The 19,941-nt window shown below is 35.6% G+C and overlaps 1 protein-coding gene across 4 annotated transcripts in view; it reads right to left on the reverse strand.

Moving 5' to 3' along the window:
- Positions 1–1,307: 1,307 nt before the first annotated feature.
- USP9X (ubiquitin specific peptidase 9 X-linked) overlaps positions 1,308–19,941 on the reverse strand; it is a 109,460-nt gene continuing 90,826 nt past the window's right edge. For 3 of the 4 annotated variants that reach the window (XM_087759392.1, XM_087759393.1, XM_087759391.1), the window contains exons 34-45: positions 18,603–18,744; positions 17,675–18,425; positions 17,043–17,166; positions 15,534–15,759; positions 14,248–14,377; positions 11,143–11,328; positions 9,215–9,435; positions 8,054–8,142; positions 5,351–5,507; positions 4,746–4,958; positions 4,209–4,304; positions 1,308–2,748 (exon numbers count right to left, since the gene is read on the reverse strand). In XM_087759392.1, coding sequence (XP_087615518.1) covers positions 2,614–2,748; positions 4,209–4,304; positions 4,746–4,958; positions 5,351–5,507; positions 8,054–8,142; positions 9,215–9,435; positions 11,143–11,328; positions 14,248–14,377; positions 15,534–15,759; positions 17,043–17,166; positions 17,675–18,425; positions 18,603–18,744 — 2,470 coding nt within the window. In that variant the 3' untranslated portion in view covers positions 1,308–2,613. Of the gene's footprint in view, positions 2,749–4,208; positions 4,305–4,745; positions 4,959–5,350; positions 5,508–8,053; positions 8,143–9,214; positions 9,436–11,142; positions 11,329–14,247; positions 14,378–15,533; positions 15,760–17,042; positions 17,167–17,674; positions 18,426–18,602; positions 18,745–19,941 lie in introns of those variants that run through there. The other variant, XR_015705172.1, reaches the window with a different exon arrangement.

Genomic DNA, 19,941 nt, shown 5'->3' on the forward strand with positions numbered 1-19,941 from the left:
GAACTGAAATTAGTGATGGGGGAATGAAATCTTTAGGCACTTTGAGTACTGCTATTTTAAAGTGTGCCATCAACAATGAGGTACTGTGTATCGCCTGAAAATGACCACTGCCAAAACGCTGTGACAGTAACATGCGTATGAAACTTTTTGCTTGTACAATATTTGTTAAGTACGATTCAAAATTGTTTTGCCCAGAGTGAAGAAAGCATTGCACCTTTTCCTGTAGCTATCTGTTTAAAAGCAGCAGCTGCAACAGACAATACAGGCTATCCTTCTTCCAAGTCACGAAGATGCACCATGTTCTCACAATTTGCCGCCTGAAAAACAAGTGCCACTGCAGTCACTCTCGATTCAGGGACAGGGGTGTGTATGACTGAAGAGAGTCACAGCCTTAAAGTGTCACAGGTTTGACATGTCTCTACAATCATTGCACTATTAAAAGCAAACACATTTGGCAAGGCTGAACTACATTTTACCTACATAGTAAAAAATACATAATAATCACCTCTGAGATAGCTTGCTTAACAATTACTGGTCCAAATAAATATGAACTATTTCAACTTGAGTACTCAGGGTAGAATTTTTGAGTTAAAACCTCCAGCGAGCATTCCCAAACATAAATGGGAACACTTTATCCAAACTTACTAAGTCCAGGTAAAATGGTATTACTAAAAAACTACGAAAAAATCTGAATTAACTTGAGCACTAGGGAGAACATGGAAGCATAAAAGTGATCATCGCTACACAGCATATTCAAAAATCTTCCATGTCCCTTCCTTATTATACTAAAATGCATAAGAATGCACTTGCGACCGAATTTTCCTTTGTTCATTTCAAAACTACAGACTTTTAATTTGATAAGCAGCTTTGTTTCTATCAACTCATTTGTAAAAAACACCATCAAGCTTGTGCTCATTAAATATATATATGTATATATAAAAACATACAAAAAGTACAAGATAAATCACATTAAGAAACTTTTACAGTGTAACTGTCCTGATTATTTTATTCTTGAGGGCCAATTTTTTTGTGCACAGAATCTCAATGTGACTGTTGTTCCAGAATTCAGCATAGTGCCACTGCACAGAATTCACCTTTCTGTGCAGTCCAATAAAAAAAAAAAAAACCAACCAAAACAACACACACCACAGGACAAAACATTCTTCTTAAATCAAATTCTATTTGTGAATTCAGCAAAATAATTTCTATAAAATAAAACAGCAAAATATTTAAATAGTATAGGGTGGGCTGTATCTGTTTTGCAGGGGTATTTGGTTTTTAGACAGGTTCCAAAAAAATTACACACATTCAAGTTACCAATTTTCATTTAAATACAGTATTTACTGATGCGTTTCTTGAAGTCTTTAAACAAATGTTTATTCTGGAATAGAGATACCTCAGAATTGTATTTGACTAACCAGTAGTTTCTTTTATAATTAAACCCTGCTTCTAATGTTAAGATTTCCTGTATAATGGATAAAGAGCTAAGACAATTCTCGCTTTCAAGTAGAACTGTGAACGAGCAGAAAACCAGCAAGTTAACTTGGTGCAGTGGCACTCACAAGTACTGTGTGATTTTGTTGACTTCCACTTCACTGAGATGCAGTAGAAGGAAAGTGTTAGAAGTTTATCTAATAAGCTCTACCAAAGAAACAAAACAAGCACACCAAATACAGTCTATTATGCTCCAGGCATCCTGGCATAGCAAATTTTTGCATATTTGTTTTAAATCTTTTAAATTCCTATTACTGAAAACTAAGTGTTCTTTATCCCACCCAGAGACAGAACTGTCAAACATCAGATGTGAGGAACATATGTGAAACTGAAAACCACTTGTTTGTCACATTTTCCCTCCCCATTTTATAGTCTAGGTGTAAGAAGAAAAAGTTCTGAGCAATACAGTTGTCACATTGGGACAACTGCTGTCACGGTTTTTTTTCCCCCTCATTGGCTACACTAACTTGGTGTGAAGCCATGCTAAATGTTACAGCATAACTATAGCTTCAAAGTGATTAACCTAATACCAGAATGAAAAAGGCAATGAAAAAAGATCTAGAAACAATGTTACATCACCAATTTTCCACATCAACCAAATAATTAAAAGGTTACCAGCCATTACGTTGCTCATAGTAAAATCGACTCCAGTGGCAAAGAATTAACATGAAACTATTTTTGTGGTTGACATGGATAGGCTTTTTCGTAAAGGAACTGATCCGACTGCCATGAGGCAGGCAACACTGGTTGCAGAGCGCAGCAGATATATCAAGAAATTATTTTTTTGTTTTTTTGTAGATCTGTGAGTCTCATCAAGACAAAAAAAATGTTTCTTGCTCAAGAATTAACAGTCAAACATTAATATACTATATACACCTTTGCCATTTACACATTAGCATCAGGCCATTTATTACAAAACACTATACACTTTCCACTGCAGGCGGGTTATATATTGACAGCAATTTTCTGCAGATAAGACAGTGAATAGACTCTCCACTCCATGTTGATTAGGAATAGTTTTTCTAGTTTTAAATATTAGCCAGACACAGAGAAAGGTTGGACTGTAAGGCCTGGGTGCACAGTCTTGATGGAGCAAGTTAATTGATTATGTGCATTTCACTAATCTTTTGTCTGAGGCGGGGAAACTTCTTCACTGCCTTCATAATTTTCTTGTGCTCGTTGGCCAGTTCGCTGAGGGTTGTTCATATGATGTGCTGCCGGGCCTGTATATGGCTGTCCATGCACGTGGTTATTCTGTAATAAAGCATAAACATTTTAAAGGGACATTAAACTTGTGGACCGTTTCCTAACCTGTTACTTGCTTTATCCCTTTACATTCAGACTATTGAAAAGTATCCTCAAGCACACTGAACTTCTTGAGCAGTAATACCTATATGAACACATATCAGTTTCTTCACTCCTCTGAATCGCATCTTTCACTTACCTTTTTATTTTACACAGAAGGTAAACAAACTTTCAACTTGTAAAGATAAAAGGATTAGGTAAAATAGTAATCTCAGCTTTTGAATAACAAACATTCACATGCAAAGCAAAAGCAGCAAGAAAGAAACAAAGGAAGATGAAAAGAGGCTGCCTATGTGCTGTGGACATTAAACTGTGGACATATTTTATCAACTGATTCAACCAGCTTGAACTTTTTTCCAAAGACAACGGAAAAAACATACCTGTATTTATGCAGCATACTTTAATTTTTAAGAGGGAAAACTTTTACGTTACAGAACTGAAGGAAATCTAGACCAGTGGTTTTCTCCAGATGCTCTGTCCCAATTTAAAAAGTCATACACACATCTGGCAAATGAAAACATCTCATCTATCTACTGTTTTGCAGAATTTAACCAACTGTGGAGAAACCAGGAATATGAGGATTGTGTGTGTTAGTGAGAAATGCCATCTCTTGCAGGAAAGTGAAAACATCACATGGTAATGGTGAGGTTACAGTATGTGTCTAAACTCAGGAGCTCAGAAAGGAGTGGGAAAATCTGCATGACTTACCAACTGCTCTGCTGAGAACATCAAGTAAGGAAAGCAAGATGGAAGGAAAATGGGTTTGGGCAGGAAAGGAAACGAAATTAGCAGATTTGGAATATATAAAATGAATTGGAACAAAAAATGGCAGCTAAGTGGGGGATCTACTAATTCAGTCAATTCAGTAAAAAAACTGGTTGTGATTTCTTTCAGATCTGGCTTTCCACTGAAAGATATTAACAAAGCAGCCATTTGACATAAAAACAGATTCAGATTTTATATGTACTTAAGATTTAGAGATTAGTGTTCATAGTACAAATTATACGTAACAAAGCCATCTGCATTTTTCTGAAAGCCTTCCAATTACCCAAACTGAAATTCAGGCCTTGAGGCTTGATTTTGTATCTAAAAACAAGAAAGCAACTCACAAAATATCAATGTCAACAAACATGACAGAATCAAATTCAGTATGCACTAGACTATGACGACATCTGTCCTCCTGCTCTTTCTATGGATGATTAATCCCTGACCTGATAACATTACAATTCTCACCTGAAACTCTGATGGTGAAACTGTTTCTGGCAAAATGGAGGTGTACCTTTATTCCTCCAAGTTTGATATTTGACAATAACATGCTTCTGGCTAAATGCCTATAATTTAAGTTACCATAAATGCTAAAAAAAGCTAACCTAGAATTCCGAATAAATGGTTCAACTCTGAGCTTTTACCTGTTGATACTGGGAACCAGGTGAATGGGGATACAGTGGGGCATCTTCAGGTGGAGAAGACTCATGTTCATCTGGGGCATCAGGATCATCTGGTTCCTGAAGTTTGAAAAACCATTTAATTTACTTCGATAAAACATACTATGATTATTCTATCCAGAACCAATCCTACATGCAAGCGATTGTTTCAGACATGCTTGGAAAAAAATTCCACCCCACCATGTCACCCACAGCTTGTAGTGTACTACATAAAAATTCCCACTATTGACATATTATTGGAAAACCAGACCCATTCATAATCTACTTTAAATGGTCAATTTCAATTCTATACTGCTAATTCTTTAAGTGACAGATGTCTATAGAAACAGTAATAAAATGCACACGAGTATGTAACTGAAGCCAACAAAAATAGAAATCTATATTTATAAAATACTTCTAAAATGTGTTACCTCTATAATGACCAGAGACTGTTGCTAAGGTTAATTATTTATAGAAGCACTTTACTCAAATTTTTTACTGGAAGTCAAATTAATTCTTTACCTCCTCTGGGCAGAGTTCACAAGCTTTTGCAAGAGTCATTCTAGCACTGTGTGATCTCTCTAGGAAGTAGCCATTTGATGTTTCATTGCTTTGTATTGGTGGAGACCAATTATTATAGGTGTACTGGGGATTGCCAGTGTATGGTCTACGCTCAAGCTCGTCTCCAAGCCATTCTACTGCCCAGGTCCATTTTCTCTTCAAATCTCCATTGCTCTGCAGATGGAAAATTAACAATTCAGAATTATTTTCTCTATTCTTCAAAACAGAAATATTTTTCCCTTCCTATACGTCAGTTATCAGAGAACAGACCACCAACACATATGGCTGCTGTTTAAAAGACTCCCTCAAATACTCTTTTTTTGCACAAAGAAAACTTCAAATTTGACATGAAGTCTGCGGATTTGCAGCTGAATCATGAGAACAAGTTTAACCAAATTGCTCCCAATCCCATACATTGACCTTCTGATATAGGAAGGTTCAAATGAGTTGTACTTGGAAGTTGCAATTTCATCAAGGCTATGAAAACTGAATAATGGCGGTCATTTTTGTTTTTTTACACAGAACTGGAAAAAAAAAAAAGCAAGAAACAGAATGAAAGGCATCACCTGAAGGATCTGGTAGGCTACAGGACAGTTGCTGAAGAGAGCTACCATGCACTTTATACACTGGTAAGCTCTTTTCTGGTAATGGTTCTTAGAGCGCTGAATGGTGTCAAATAGTCCATCCCTGTCATCTGGGATTCCCTTAAGTGCATTGTGAATCCTACAAACAAAACAAAAAAAAAAACAAATGCCAAAACTTCAAGTGTTAAGAGTTTTAGTATTTGAATTAAGGCTTCACTTACAATGTAATTATAAAAGGGATAGCTCACATTCTGACATCTGGTTTTAGTGAAGAGTTCTGTTTTTTTTTTTAATCAGAAAACTAACTTGACACATCACATCTGTAACATAATTTTAGCACGTTTGGTAATATTAAAACTCTCTGAATGAGATATATAAAACGTGTAGGTATGATTAATTCTAATCACAGCAATCAACTTTAACTGGTTAATTTTTATTACTTATTTTTAAAATCAACTGCTTTTACAAAATAGACCTGTTAACCCAATAGGTCCTTACAGAATTGAAATAGTTAAATCCTCAACAGAATGGTTACTGAAGTTATAGTTCGCTTCTCAAAGATACACTCTTTTAGATGGAGTTCCTCTGAAGAGGAACGAACAGTACGTATTTGTGCACGGGGATAAGGGACAGGGGCATTTAAGCCCACTTTCTGTGCCTTCTGCTCTCGAACAAGGGGTAGAGGAATTAATGGCCACCCTGAAACTGTGCAAGAACTGAGAATTGACATACTTTTTGGCTTTGGAAAACAGTCAGAGGAACACATGGAACCTACACTGACATTTCAAAGAGCTACGCTCACTGGAGGAAAAGCAATTGCCCTCTTTCCTCATAGTCCTGGCAACAGTCAGCGAATAGACTCCAGGCAGTTGGCAACCTAGATGCCATCTGTAAAGTGATGATGAGCTTTACTTCAGCTGATTTAACTTAATGGTACTTGTAACACTATTATCCCAAACTTGGCACTTGAACTTGTCAAATCAAGAGAAATTTATGAGAGCAGGTTTGATGCCAAAGAACAGCAGCAGCCATCTCACAGTACAAGAATACAAGGAGCACCAAAGGATGCACACTGCCTAAGATCACATGATGTTTGTTTTCTAAGAGTTAGAAGATATTTACTAGGGACAGTTACACTATTTGGTGGGTTTGGTTTTTTTTGAAGGAGAAGACAAAGATCATAAAAAGTCTATGATTATCACAGCAAAACCAAGAACAGGACACAGACCAGTACTTCAAGCTACTGCCAGAAGTGGCAGCAAGAAATCAGAGGATGACTGCAGCTGGCCACTTAACAGCCCTCTGCTGAAGCCTAACACAATTCCAATGAATACTGCTATTCCTAAGACTGCACTCTTGAATACGAAGTGATGTACATCTCCAAGTATAGTGAAAGCCATACTACAACATTCAACCTCTGTCACACCCCATTATTTCAAACATAGCACTATCCCAAAAAAAACACTTCTGTGATTTCTCACCTGCATTTCCACCTTAAAATACATTATTTTACTTCAGATGTACTAAAGTATGCCCATCGTCCAGCATTCTGTGGACTTAAAGACATCTTATGGAAGTATTTGTTTATCAGGAAGAAAACATAAACAAACCGCATTATATATGCATGACTTATACATATACATGCAAAACTGAGAAGCCTATGTTTAAAGGGTATCCTTGTCCCTTACCTAAGCTGTAATTCCTATAAAGAAAATGAAGAAATCCCTGCAACTCAGTCTTCATCTTTTGGAGTGTGGTAAGCCAGACCACCATCTTCTCTTAGAGTATCTTCTAAAGTAAGGCTAGGCAACTGATAAAATCCTAAGAGCGCAGTCTACTTCTACAGGTTAAGAACATGAGTTCACTCCAATACCCTTACTGCACATGGCAAGTGTGCTTTTATTCGAAGTATTTTAAATGTCATATGAGACATGGCTGGAAATGATTTAGTAAATCCAACACTACCTATCCACTTACTATGAAACAGCGACATTTTGAAATATCGACAGGTAGCACGTTAATTACATTTATTTTGTGTCACCTCATCTACTGCTAATAAAACCTCTGAGGAATTGACTATTCTCTCAAATAGTCAGTATTTGCAATTACATTTTTTTAATCTCAACTTTCAAAAGCCTTATTCTGTAGACATATGAAAATTAGGCTTGCAACTGGATAAATATTTGATACACTGAAGTTAAAATTCTATTGAAATGTGATCACATAGAGAATATTTATGTATGAAATATGCTTTTCTCCCGAGTTCACACTTTATCCATGTCTTGGTATCACTACTATGGCTGACATGCTTCTTAGTAAGACTAGGCAATCATTGGATCCTCTTGAATGAGATGTTTCTAAGAATCAATCTAAGCACCTCACAGTAAATAGCAATGAGTTTAGCCTAAATGGCACATTCTCTTGTATGTGAAAAATCTTGGCTTTATAGGGCTAAGAAGCAAACTTCTCCACAGTAAGGAAGGTCAAGGTGAAAAACTGTACAACTGACAATTGATTTGTCTCAAAAATTGAGATAAAAGTGGAAAGAAACTGCTTTATTCCTGTATTTGATTTAATATATATTTAAAACAAACCTCTTGGAAGGATTAGCAACAGAACCAGTGGGAAAACAAGCTGTACAAAGCATAATAATCTTGAATTATAAAAAGACAGGTAAATACTAACCTGTGAGTTTGCCAAGAGTCCTCAATTAATAGGATTTGCAGAAGCAGATCCAAATAAGGTCGAAGCTCATATGTATATGAATATGCAACCTTAAAAAGTAACAATGCAGAGAACATAAGAAAGCATTCCTTGAAGCGTGCAGATTACACTGCGCAATACAAGAACACAATTAATTTGAAGTGGTTTACTGTAATTTAAAGGATATTTCAAGATACATGGCATACTTTTTTTTTTTTTAAAACACTGATTCTGTCAGGGGTTTGGGGGTGTTGTGGTTTTGTTGCGTTTTTGGTTTGAGTTTTTTTGTTTGTTGGGTTTTTTGGGTTTGTTTTGTTTTGGTTTTTTTTAAATATAGCAGGTTTTGTAAAGGACAAAATGTTTCCTCAGGAGTTTCTAACACAATCAATCTGAAGCCCCAAGCATGAAACGCTGAAGAAGCTACCTTAGAAAAATACCTTTAGAAAAGCAAAATTACAAAATGGTATTTTTCACTGATGTTGCTATTTTTAGACAGTACATTCAAAGGTTATCCTAAAATGTAAAATACATGGCCAGCAAAATATCAGTAAAGTGATTTTTATTATGATTCTTTCAAGTGCCAAACAAAAGGACACAGAAAAATGTGATGTTTACATGAGGGAAAAAAAAAATAAAAAAGGTGACTATAAAGATGAGCTAACAGAAGTAAAAAATTTCATCTGGAGTGGAAAAGTGTGACTAACCTTACAGAGATTACAAAGGAAAAACAAGAGTCCCAAAGATTCTTTCCTGATTCTGAAGTCAAGTATGTTCTGCAGACTTGTAAGCTGAAGGAAATGCTCTTGCAATACATAAAGACCACCTCAGTCTACTTATTCTCCATCCTTAACATAGCGTTCCTAACTCATAAAAGGTCGATTGCTTTCCTAAACTCATAAAAGGACTTCTCATAGTACTCCAACATCATGTATAGATCTAAGAGTGTAAATGCTGACAGAGGATGCCACCTTAAGGAAAGTTTATTTATCAAGCACCTGTATTTATATATATATATTTTTTTTTTTATATATATATATTTATATAAACATTTCAGTATTTAATACAGCATTCCTATATATAAATACAGAATCTTGCATCATACTCATTTATATTCCCATCTTTCTCCTAGCTTTTAATTTTTACCTGCCAAAGAAGTTCACTGAGGACAGTGGAAGAGAACTGAGGATTCTCCCAACAGCAGAAACGAAGCAACTTGATGGTCTCTTCAGAGTTGCTGCAATCTTCAATAATTTTCTTCACATAACTAGTTCTCACAAACAAAATGTCTGCTACGTTCTGCTGAAGTGCCATTATAGGTTGAGATAAATTAGGATCACCATAAGGGTTGGCAAGTGGGGGGTTACCTAGAACAAACAGTGATTACAGATGAAAAGGTACTGAAGTACTTTCAGTGTAGACACAACAAAATATAAATTGCTGTAACTCATCAAAAAACAATAGATCTAGAGAAAACCCAACCCCTCCCTAACAGCTGATTTTCTTTGAAAAATACTACGGTATGAACTAACTAAGTTTTCCGATTGTGAAGACTGACGCTTGCTGCCTGAGAGAGCTACTTCTGCCTCTCAGATAAGATTATGCACTGACAATCAAAGCAGAACAGCTGGAGACACGTTCATATGCAAGAAGAGTACTGAGAGTTTCCTCAGTGAAATCCTCTTATCTCCTGAATTTATCTGCTTCACTGCTTGTGTAACACAGCCCAAACCTATCATATTTTTGGACACAAGGTCTATTTACTTCACTAGGCAATGGGAAAGGGTTCAGAGGAATATCTGTCAGAACAGTCCCATCTGAATCTGTAGACAGAAGTAATACACTCTTGAAAGAATAAAAATTAATGTATCTTATTTAAGTAAGCATCATTTTGTGTAAGGACGGACTGTTGATTTGCTCCTGAAGTTTCTAAATTCAGCAGTGTTTTTAGTTATTGTCTGAATATAGCTGGAAGTCCAAGGAAGAACTTTTCTAGCTTAATACGTTGAAGCAAAAAATAACTTTACTCTGCAAACAGTAATCATAATTAGTGGTCAGAGTAATGTTCATACAAAGTAATTTTTTTTACTACAACATTACGAATACAGTGAATATACAATTATTTTTCATAGGCAGTGTACATCTTTTCAGTGTAAGCCTCAAATAACACACTAGAAACAAAACCAAATCAAAATTGCCAAATGGTTCTGAAGCTTATTATAGCACAGTAAAATTTTCAGTCCGTTAATCTTACTGTAGCACATTCTAGCCTATTGACTTTATAGCCTGACACATCAAGCTGTAATGAGTTTGCCATTAAATAGCTTCTCTACAGATTCCTAATTAGGTTTTCTAAAATATGCTTAATAGAATGTATATATATGCAGGCTATAAATTCCACGTAGCCCAATATTCTGTCACCATTTCTCAAAATAACTGCACTTTATTCAACTACTAGAGATATTAATGATTTATACTGTGGTCGACCAATTTCTAGCTGATTCTTTATCTTTTATAAATTAAAGTGCTGGCTTCTGTTTGTCTTCTTGACTGCGAACAAGCACCAAATCATTTTCAAGAGCTATCCACAACAACGCAAGATCTCTTTACTGATAAGCAGTATTAGCTATTTCAGAGCCTGCTATAGTGTTTTTCCTGTACAGATCACTTTTGTACTGGTAACATGAAAGTAATCTATTGCTTTATTGCCTACTTAGAAGCAAAAGATCTTTATGCAACTCTTTACAATGAGCTTAAACTATTCTAAAATCATTACTATTCTGTAATCAACAAACTACTACTTTACTACTCAGTTGTTTTTCTATATCTTTAAGGAATAAGCCAAGAAGCATAAAATAGAGAACAGATTTCTGTCTTGTGCTTTTTAGTATGTTGGTATAGCAAATCAGTTTTGCTTATGACAGAGATTTCTGTCTTTAAACAAAAGGAGTTGCTAAACATAAAAGGCAAACATTTTTCCAGCTAATCCAGTTTACACGTAACAGCTAAATAGGCACAAAAGACATTTACTGATACATTCAATTAATCTAAGGAAAACTTAAAATTCACTATACCATTGATAGAAGACTGCATCCGCGATGACACATTGCAACAACGGATCAGTTGTGACACAACAGTGTATAGCTTCCCCAGTTCAGCATACTGGTATTTAATTGGAGGACCTGGACCTTCATCCAGAGCCACAAGCATGAAGGTTGCAGGAACATTTAGTTTCAGAAGTTGTGTCTTCTCTGCTACACCTTTACGGGGGGGGGGGGGGAAGAAAAAAAGAAAAAAAAAACCCACTTGTTTCTGGCACTGACAATTTTTTTTTAAAGAAAAATAACTACTGTTTATATGATTTGTAACTTTTCACTTGCTGGGTTTTATTATAACCGTCATTTACCGTTTCTGGGGAAAAAATAATCAAATCAGTAAAGATGCACAAGAAAATTATGTCCAGCTGAAAAATCACATTGAAGGAGAGTTGTAAATGACTACAATTTCTTAACAGTGCTCATTAGCACTTAAGTAACTAGCATCTGTGTTAATAGCAAAGCCTCAGAGAAGGCTTTTGGACAAAGAATTAATCTTTTTATTGTGAGGCCCAGGATAGGATGAACACCCCCCACAGTGTATTTCATTATTTTTCTGTCATGTCCTAGACACATCAATTACAAATTTAAGACGTTTCCAACTGTGCTATACTATGCAGTAAGTGTAAGTAAGAGTAACAAAACCAATTTAAGAAAAAACAAAAAACAAAATGAGAAAACCTCCAAAACCAACCAAAAACCCAACCAACCAAAAACCCAACCAACCAAAAAAACCCAACCAACCAAAAAAACCCAACCATGCAGCTAGTTTCACTGCAAGAATACCTTACACCTACTACACAAGGACTTACCAGTAAATTCATTATGGCCCTTCTGATCTTGTATTCTGTTTCTCAATTTGGTTAAAAATTATGATTTTTCATACATTTCCAAGTTTTTTCTTATTCTGAAATACAACTGGACCTTACCTACCATTTTTCTGATAAGAAGGAGGAATCCAGATAGCACCCTATTAGAGCTCTTTTATAGTATCTTTTTGATTACGTTAGTTTTGTAGTTACATCCTTTATAGAACTGATCTCTTGCTTGCTTTGACGTGAACAATATATTATTTGATTTCTCAAAATGTCAGACAATTTTATCTTTTTCACAGAACTTGGGGTGTTACAGGGATGACGTATCATGGCTTTTGCTGAACACTCTACATCCATACAGAAGCCTTCGGTTAACAGTAGTAAGACAAGCACAACTGCTTAATATTTCCATGTTTATCTTTGTGGGGTAGATTGTGATAATGATCAGGCCCAGAAATAAAATTTTAGTTATCCTTTCCTGTCTGGCTTCTGAGTGCTTACGAAGTCAGAGGCTTCAACTGCACTGACTGACTATGAAAAGCTAGTAAAGAAGAAAAGGTAAGTTAGAGCAGAACAACTGCATCTCTCTTCACTGTAACGACATTAAGTCCACTCTGGGGGTCATGACGGAACCCTGCCTGACAGAGAATGCTTTGGTAGATGAAGTATATGAAAGCAACACACATAATAAGTGAAATTAAATTAAAACAATTGCCTAGATTAATTTTACAGGTAGGAAATTAAATCCCTCTCATGTGGGTAGGCAATTTTAAAGAGCTTCCAGAACTCTGTGTGTGTCAATTCTATGTGGAAATACTGAAATAACTCCATTTGGACTGATACACTTGCTTAACACTTTAGCCACAAAGTAATCTAACAGAAATTCACATTTATAACTTGCCTGCAAGAGCTGATAACCAGCAATGGCTGAGCTGCTCAGTATTATGGGCATTTTGTAAAATGTCCAAGGGAACTGAATCTCCTAGCTTCATACTACTTTACATAAAAGGATGAAAATATCTTGTATTAGAGTAAGAGAGAGAGAGCATTCTTCCACTATAGAATATCGTGTCTTGTTTAGAACTTGCCGTAGAGAAAGATGCTTTGTCACTTACGCTACCACATGTGAAAGAGGAATGGGCCTCTGACAGAAGACCCTAGTAACTGGGGAAAGTAAGAATGTAGAGTTCTGTGACAATTCACTAGATATAAACCTGTGACTACCCGCGTCAACCTGAGAGTGCAAAAGCAGTCCTTTAATCATTTGACTTGCATTTTATTACTCTTAATTGCTCTTCCTCAGGGCAAATATGTAAAGCAGCAATGGACTAACTCACCTGAGAAACAGTTTATTCAATCAATCATGAATAATACAGGTAGTCCTACTAGTCTTGCATTCGAAGGTGTTAAAAAAAATTCATTTGCGATCATATGCAATCTCTAATTTAATCTTTCATCAGAAAATTTAGGACTGTAGTCTTTATGAAAAGAATCACTGTCTCAAGCCTGGGAGAACTTTACTTAAGCCTTCTTACCTTGCAAAAACACTGGCTTTTCTTCCCTGTTTATCTTGGAGGAACTACAATACCTGATAAATTTATAGTGGAATTTCCCGATTCTTGCATTCTTTTACCTCATATCATGTCTATGGTGAAAGCACTCTGGCAGTAATGATGTCTAAGAACAAATACAGACTGAGCTATTTCCTCGGCCTCCCAAAGAGTCTTTAAAGGGAAGACAGATACAGTCAGTGTTTTGCATTCATAGGTGTGAACTTCAAAGGTGAACTAAAGAAATTAATATTGAAAGGGCACAGTTGGAATATATAGACAAAGTATTTATGTTTCCATAAAGGAGAATCATGCATCTCTCTCTTTTTTGAACTTTTATCTTCCTCAACTTCTTCAGGCTCAAAGCAGATGACAGCCCTACATGCTTCTTGGGTCTCATGACCTCCCTGCAAAGGAGCCCTGAACAAAGCGTCATCTCGCTTGCCATTTTTTTCACCCCCACATCCTCTCAGAATGACACATTCTTATTGCTCCAAGCTTCTCATGTTAATCTTCCAAGGATGGCAGGAAGACTAAAGCCCCAAACTCCAAACCGGAGAAACAGAGACGCTCTAGAGAGCGTTTATATGGCATTTAATAACAACAATCTGCCTGAGGGTGAAAAACTGAATTCTCCTGCTGTTACCTGTGTAACTGGTTCATCAATAAAAAACAGTTTATTACAGTGTCGTCAGTAAAAGTGTGTGTAATTTGCTTACCTAGGTTGGCATACATCACAAACAGATTGAAATACTGCTGCAAATGGCGCCCATGTTCAGACACTTCCCTTCTTAGAAGATTTAGTACCGCTCTCAGTAAGTGATCACTTAAACTTAAATTATCATAAGCCTATTAAAAAAAAAATGTAATATTAGTGGTTGAACCTATAAAATCTTTATTTAATTATACTTTCTACTATGGCAGAAAACATAATTGGTTAAGAGGTATGGGATTCATACAAAGCTCCAAAATACTAGCAGCTGGTTAGTCTTCTGTATCTTCCACAAAGACAGACAGACATACAGGGAATAAGACTCCCATCACTAAATACCACAGAAGTCCAAGAAATTATGCAAGTATAGAAGCTTTTAATTGAACTTTTTCCCCAATAGCAGCTAGGCTGAAATACTCAGAAAAGCATATGCAGTTCCACTGTGAACTGCATAGACTAAGACAGACAATGAAATCATCTCTACAGCTGTATCTCAAATATCTCATGAAACAAAACACTGTCAAAGCATATGTAGCTTTAACTTAATACCAATTCTTTTGCTGGATACAGTAATGAAAACATTCTGAGAAGGTAAGTAGAACAATACAAATAAAAAGTGTCTTACTGTAAACATTAAAAACACGACAAAGCAAAGGCTCAAAAAGGTTGATCTTTTAAATTTTAATATAGTCCAAACAAAAACATTGTTATGACAAGTATTACATTAAGATTTTGGCTTTTTTTTTGTTTGTCAGTTCTAGGTGTATAAAATTAGACAATTCACTGTCTACTCCTATGCAAAGTTACAATTCTTGACAATTTCAGTGTTGCAGGATACAAGAGAAGAGAACTTGGGGAACTGCTGCATGTTTTCGTGGTTTTTGTTTGGGGGTTTGTTTGTTTGTTTTTTGTTTGACTGGTTTTGGGTTTTGTTTTGGTTTTGGTTTCTTTTTTCCTTTTTTTTAAATTCTAAATTAAAAACAAGGGTTCACTCCCCTACACATTACTTTATTATAAGCCATGACTTATTTTGCAGATTTTACACTTGCAACTCAACTCAAAGTTCTCACTGCTTAGTCTTCACAGAGGTTTACAAATGAGGGGACACTGAACCCCTCTGACAACAGCTCTCACACACACTGGTCGAGTTAACATGACGTATGTAGTGCACAACAGACTGTACAGCTTTCCTGTAAACACTGATGCATCTACTCCAGAATTTACTTTACATTAAATGTTTGTAATGAAGAAGTAAGAATAAGTTTCAAAGTTTTTTGTTAGAAAATTAAATACCTGACTGGAAGGTCCAGGAGAGGCAAAAGGTGAAGGACATGGTCCATCTTGCAACGAAAAATGTGCAATAAATACTATAAGTTTTGCAAATGCACCCCTCACTTCAGCACTAGGGCATTCCAAAAGATACTCAGAGAAGCGGTTTGAAACATTAAAAAGGACGTTGTGTGCAAACCAAAAGCGTACATTCTTGCTGTGACGAAGAAGGATGCATAATGCATCATACCTGAAATAGAAGATGATACAATTGAGAGATTATGACCAAATGTAGACATTAATGAATTTTGGCAGATGTATTCTTTTGCAGAATTTGAAGAAAATACATGTAAAAGGTGATCCCTAAACATTTTTGCTCACAAAATGCTTACAATCAGATAAATTGTAGTTCCTACAGTGATACTCTCTGTTACTAGCAATCACAAAAAGATACTTCAATTTAAAACCTAACATTTAACTGTAGCATTTTACTTCTATCACCGATAAGAACTAAGACAGGATTATACCCCCTAACTCCCCAACTACTACTCAACGCAGGTCCTAAATTGGCAGCCATGATTCCCTCTGTATTGGAAATGGGGGAGAAGGCGAGGAGTGGATTTCACGAGCTGTGTATAAGACAGGTAACTAAATAGGTAACCTATCAGGAATTTATATTCTAATTTACAGATCTAAAAAAACCCAAAACCCCAAAGAGTAAAATATCTGTTCCAGAGAGGGTCTTTGTGTGACTGTCCTCCTTCCTGCAGCAATATTTGAACTCCTCTTGATCTCTTAAAGTAACAGAAGTAACTCAGCTACTCTGAAAGTTGCTATTGGAGAAAATAAATATTTGCCATGTATTACACAACTACTTACTAGTAGCTGGTAAACTACTCGTCATCATGAATACTAGATTTTCTTTCTAATTCTACCAGTAGTAACCCACACTCCTCTCCTCAACACAGAATAACCTAGCTTAAAGACTAAAATGCTGTGGTGCTATGAGTAATATTGTAGTGTTTGTTATACTACAGATTTGAATTACAGGCCCCGTAGCAATGTACATAAAGCACTCTGCTAACAGACTCGAAAAGATTATATACATGTTTCAGAAATAGAATACAAATAAAAGCTGCAAAAATGGGTTGAAAAGACCTTTGTTTAAAACTACTCAAACTATGAACAAACCATTCTGAATTAAAGTCAGAATGCATGACCTATTCGTTTTACACTAGCAATAGATTCTACTCCTTTATTCTTTTTAAAAGACAGACAAAAGGCAGATTTAAGCTCTGTTTGAAAATGAATTTTGAAGCTGTTCATCTCAGCAGCTTATTTTAAGGCTCTGTTTCTTCCCAGTATTTTCTGTTCAAATTTTCCCCCCTTTTCATGTGCACCTTGACCACGTATTTGGGGGAGGAGTGAAAAAGGGACAGACCACTAACACCTTTTACTGTCATATATGTATAACTGGGATCTTAACAGACATTGAACTTTCAAAACTATAATTGTTTTTAAAAGACAAGATACCAATCACTAGCAGGGCCACGGACTATTTTCTTTGTATGAAATCCTGTGGTGAAGAGAAATCTAGCAGCAAGCTGAATACTAATCATAGTTATTTCTTCTGCTTCAGGCAACAGATGATCTTGTCCTAAAGAAAAATCAAAATACTCACATGTAGACAAAGTAAAAGCAATTTACTTTCAATAATTTAACTGATTCCAGATTACTATTTTGCCTGACATTGTGTTCCAATTTTAACAGGGAACTTGATCAAAACAGCCTCTAGCTTCTGTAATGTAAGCTTTAAGACAGTAACAAGTACCTTGAGGCTAATATAAGTCTGATTTTTAGAAATTCAGCATCTCACCTTTGAGAACGGTTTTCAGCAGAACAGCCCACAAGAATAAGTATTTTAATGTGATTTAGTATAAAAGCTGAATAAGAGTTGATAGTTTATCAAAGTATTTTTTGCTAAATATTCTGACACGTTATCACTGATGAACAACTCAACAACAGATGTTTAACTGCAGAAGTCCAGAAAGACACAGGATTCAAAGCAGAATGCACAAAATTTTCACTGGCTAGACAAATTCTTGACAACACAAAAATTTTTCTTGCAAGAAATTAATCCATAATTACTGCACTAACATACTAACCTGGAGGAGGATTTAAGTAGACACTATTACAAGTAAGCAACTTCTTTATGAACTGGAAATATTCTAGACTGTACTGCATACGATTATGCATGAACTGCACATTCTGCTTCCGTACACTTCGTTCAATGGCTGATGGCATTTTAATCTGATGTGGTTTAGTGGTGATGGCAAGTTCTGAAATATATTTTATTAGTTCATTGTCTTTGTCTATTGTGTCCATACGTTCATAAAAAAGAATATAAGCATTCCACCATCTCTTCTGGCGCCTGTAGGACATACGCTTCATCATATGATCAAACACTTCTCCCATGTATTCTCCACCAAAACACTGGTTTTTCATTTCTTCATCATCATCCATTTTACACTCTGTCACATCTCCATCATCAAATTTATACCACCGATTTTTCTCACCATCTCCACCATTCCTCTGGATAATATAAGAGTAATAATGTCCACCACTGGCCTGGCCACTGTGTACCAGTACACCAACAAGCCTGTATTTCGTGCTCCCAGAGTGTTCATTTTCTGACTGTTCATTTTGTATTATCTGATTTTCAGGATTTACATCATCTCCTTCCAATTTAGCTACACCTGCCACCGTGTAAGGCTCCATGTCCAGCTCTCGTGGAAATTCAAAATAATCATTGAACTTGATTGCACATTCCCTTTCCCAGTCATAATCAAATCGTTTCAACTGGATTGCAAGAACTGGAGGCAACTTCTTAATCAACAAGCGTTTCACTGTATCAACCTAAAAAAGGACATGAACAGTTATCACTCTTAAGTTTCCATTCATATACTCCTACCAACAACTGAATTCAGTAATTAAAGGATAACTTTTCTTCCCTGAACATGAGCTAAGACTGAACTTAGTATGGCTATATAACATCACAGTTGTACACAAATTTAATATATAAGGAATCATTACCTTTTTGTTGCATTTTTCACAATGATATGCGTTTGCACCTTCCAATAAATCTCCTTTGACATACTGTTCCAAAGAATCAAGAAGGTTTTGGTGATTTCTTATATCTACATTCAGAGTTGTGAAGGATTCCTCGCATTCGTACCTACCAATGAACAGACAGATGTAAGAGAAAGGTAGAAATGTGTTCAACTTTTATGTTTTACAGGTGCTACACAGCACCTTACTGCAAAAGCTGTATTCAGCATTCAATGTCAACTTCTGGCAAAAGGAGTTAAGCAATTAAAAAAAAAAAGAACTGAACTCTCTTTTATTGTAGTCTTCCTACAATTACATTACAGTATCTGCACATTGTGTTTTTTGATCTGCACTAACTATAGTTATTTTATGAACGTCATAGAAATGACTTGTATGTGTCAAGTTCACTGAGAAGATCATGGAAGTTGAATCTTTTAGCACATCTTGTTTTTAAAGCAGCTAAAGTAGTGTGACAGACTACTTAAGCTAGTAGAGAAGCACAGATAGCAAAGTAGAGTACTTTTTCCATTGCTGACCTTCACTGTCAGGAATTAGACTGATAAACACAAACATTGTATCATACCTAAAGACAACAGTTTAAAAAAAAAAAAAAAAAAGGCCTTTTAATTTTCTCTATCTGAAAAAAAATGAATAGCTGTCTTCATAAAACTACTTTGCACATTTATGACTGGCTTTGACTTACTCTGTTCTCATGTGACCTTCAAATTCCTAGCAATGACCCAGCAATGCTTGAGAGACAACCAGTTAAGACACCTTGGAAATAATTTCTTTTTTTTTTAAAGATAAAGAAGTGATGAATAAATTTTATAAGTTGCATCTATTCCAACATAACCCTGCAGGGCTTGTTTCTCTGATATGCAATCAAGCATACAAAGGTTTTTGTAACAGTGAATAAATTAATATTTAGAAACACTTCAAGCAAAACAGTAACATTCATTCATCTATTAAATAACTTACAAATTTAGAAAGGCTGTTAATCTCTCATACCCCAATCCAGTATTTTGTAATCAGTTTTCTCCTCCCTAAACTACAATCAGGGTAATATTTTTATTAAGAAATACAATTATGCAAATCCAGTAGAGCTCCAAAAAGACACGTAATACTACACAGCAGTACATAATATCAGGAATGAATGGTAACTCACATTGCTTCACATCTGTATCTTCCATTTAATTACCCATTGCATATAAAATAAAATCAGGGTTTTCATTTTATCTTGCAATTTTTCAATTTACTTCTAGTCACACATTTTAACCCATGAAATTTAAGATGTTCCACTTATAAGTTCTTCTAATTCACAAAT

The sequence above is a fragment of the Nipponia nippon genome, unplaced genomic scaffold (assembly GCF_047370975.1).
Source record: "Nipponia nippon isolate SJK-2023a ecotype South Korea unplaced genomic scaffold, ASM4737097v1 scaffold_2, whole genome shotgun sequence".
Lineage (NCBI taxonomy): Eukaryota > Metazoa > Chordata > Aves > Pelecaniformes > Threskiornithidae > Nipponia > Nipponia nippon.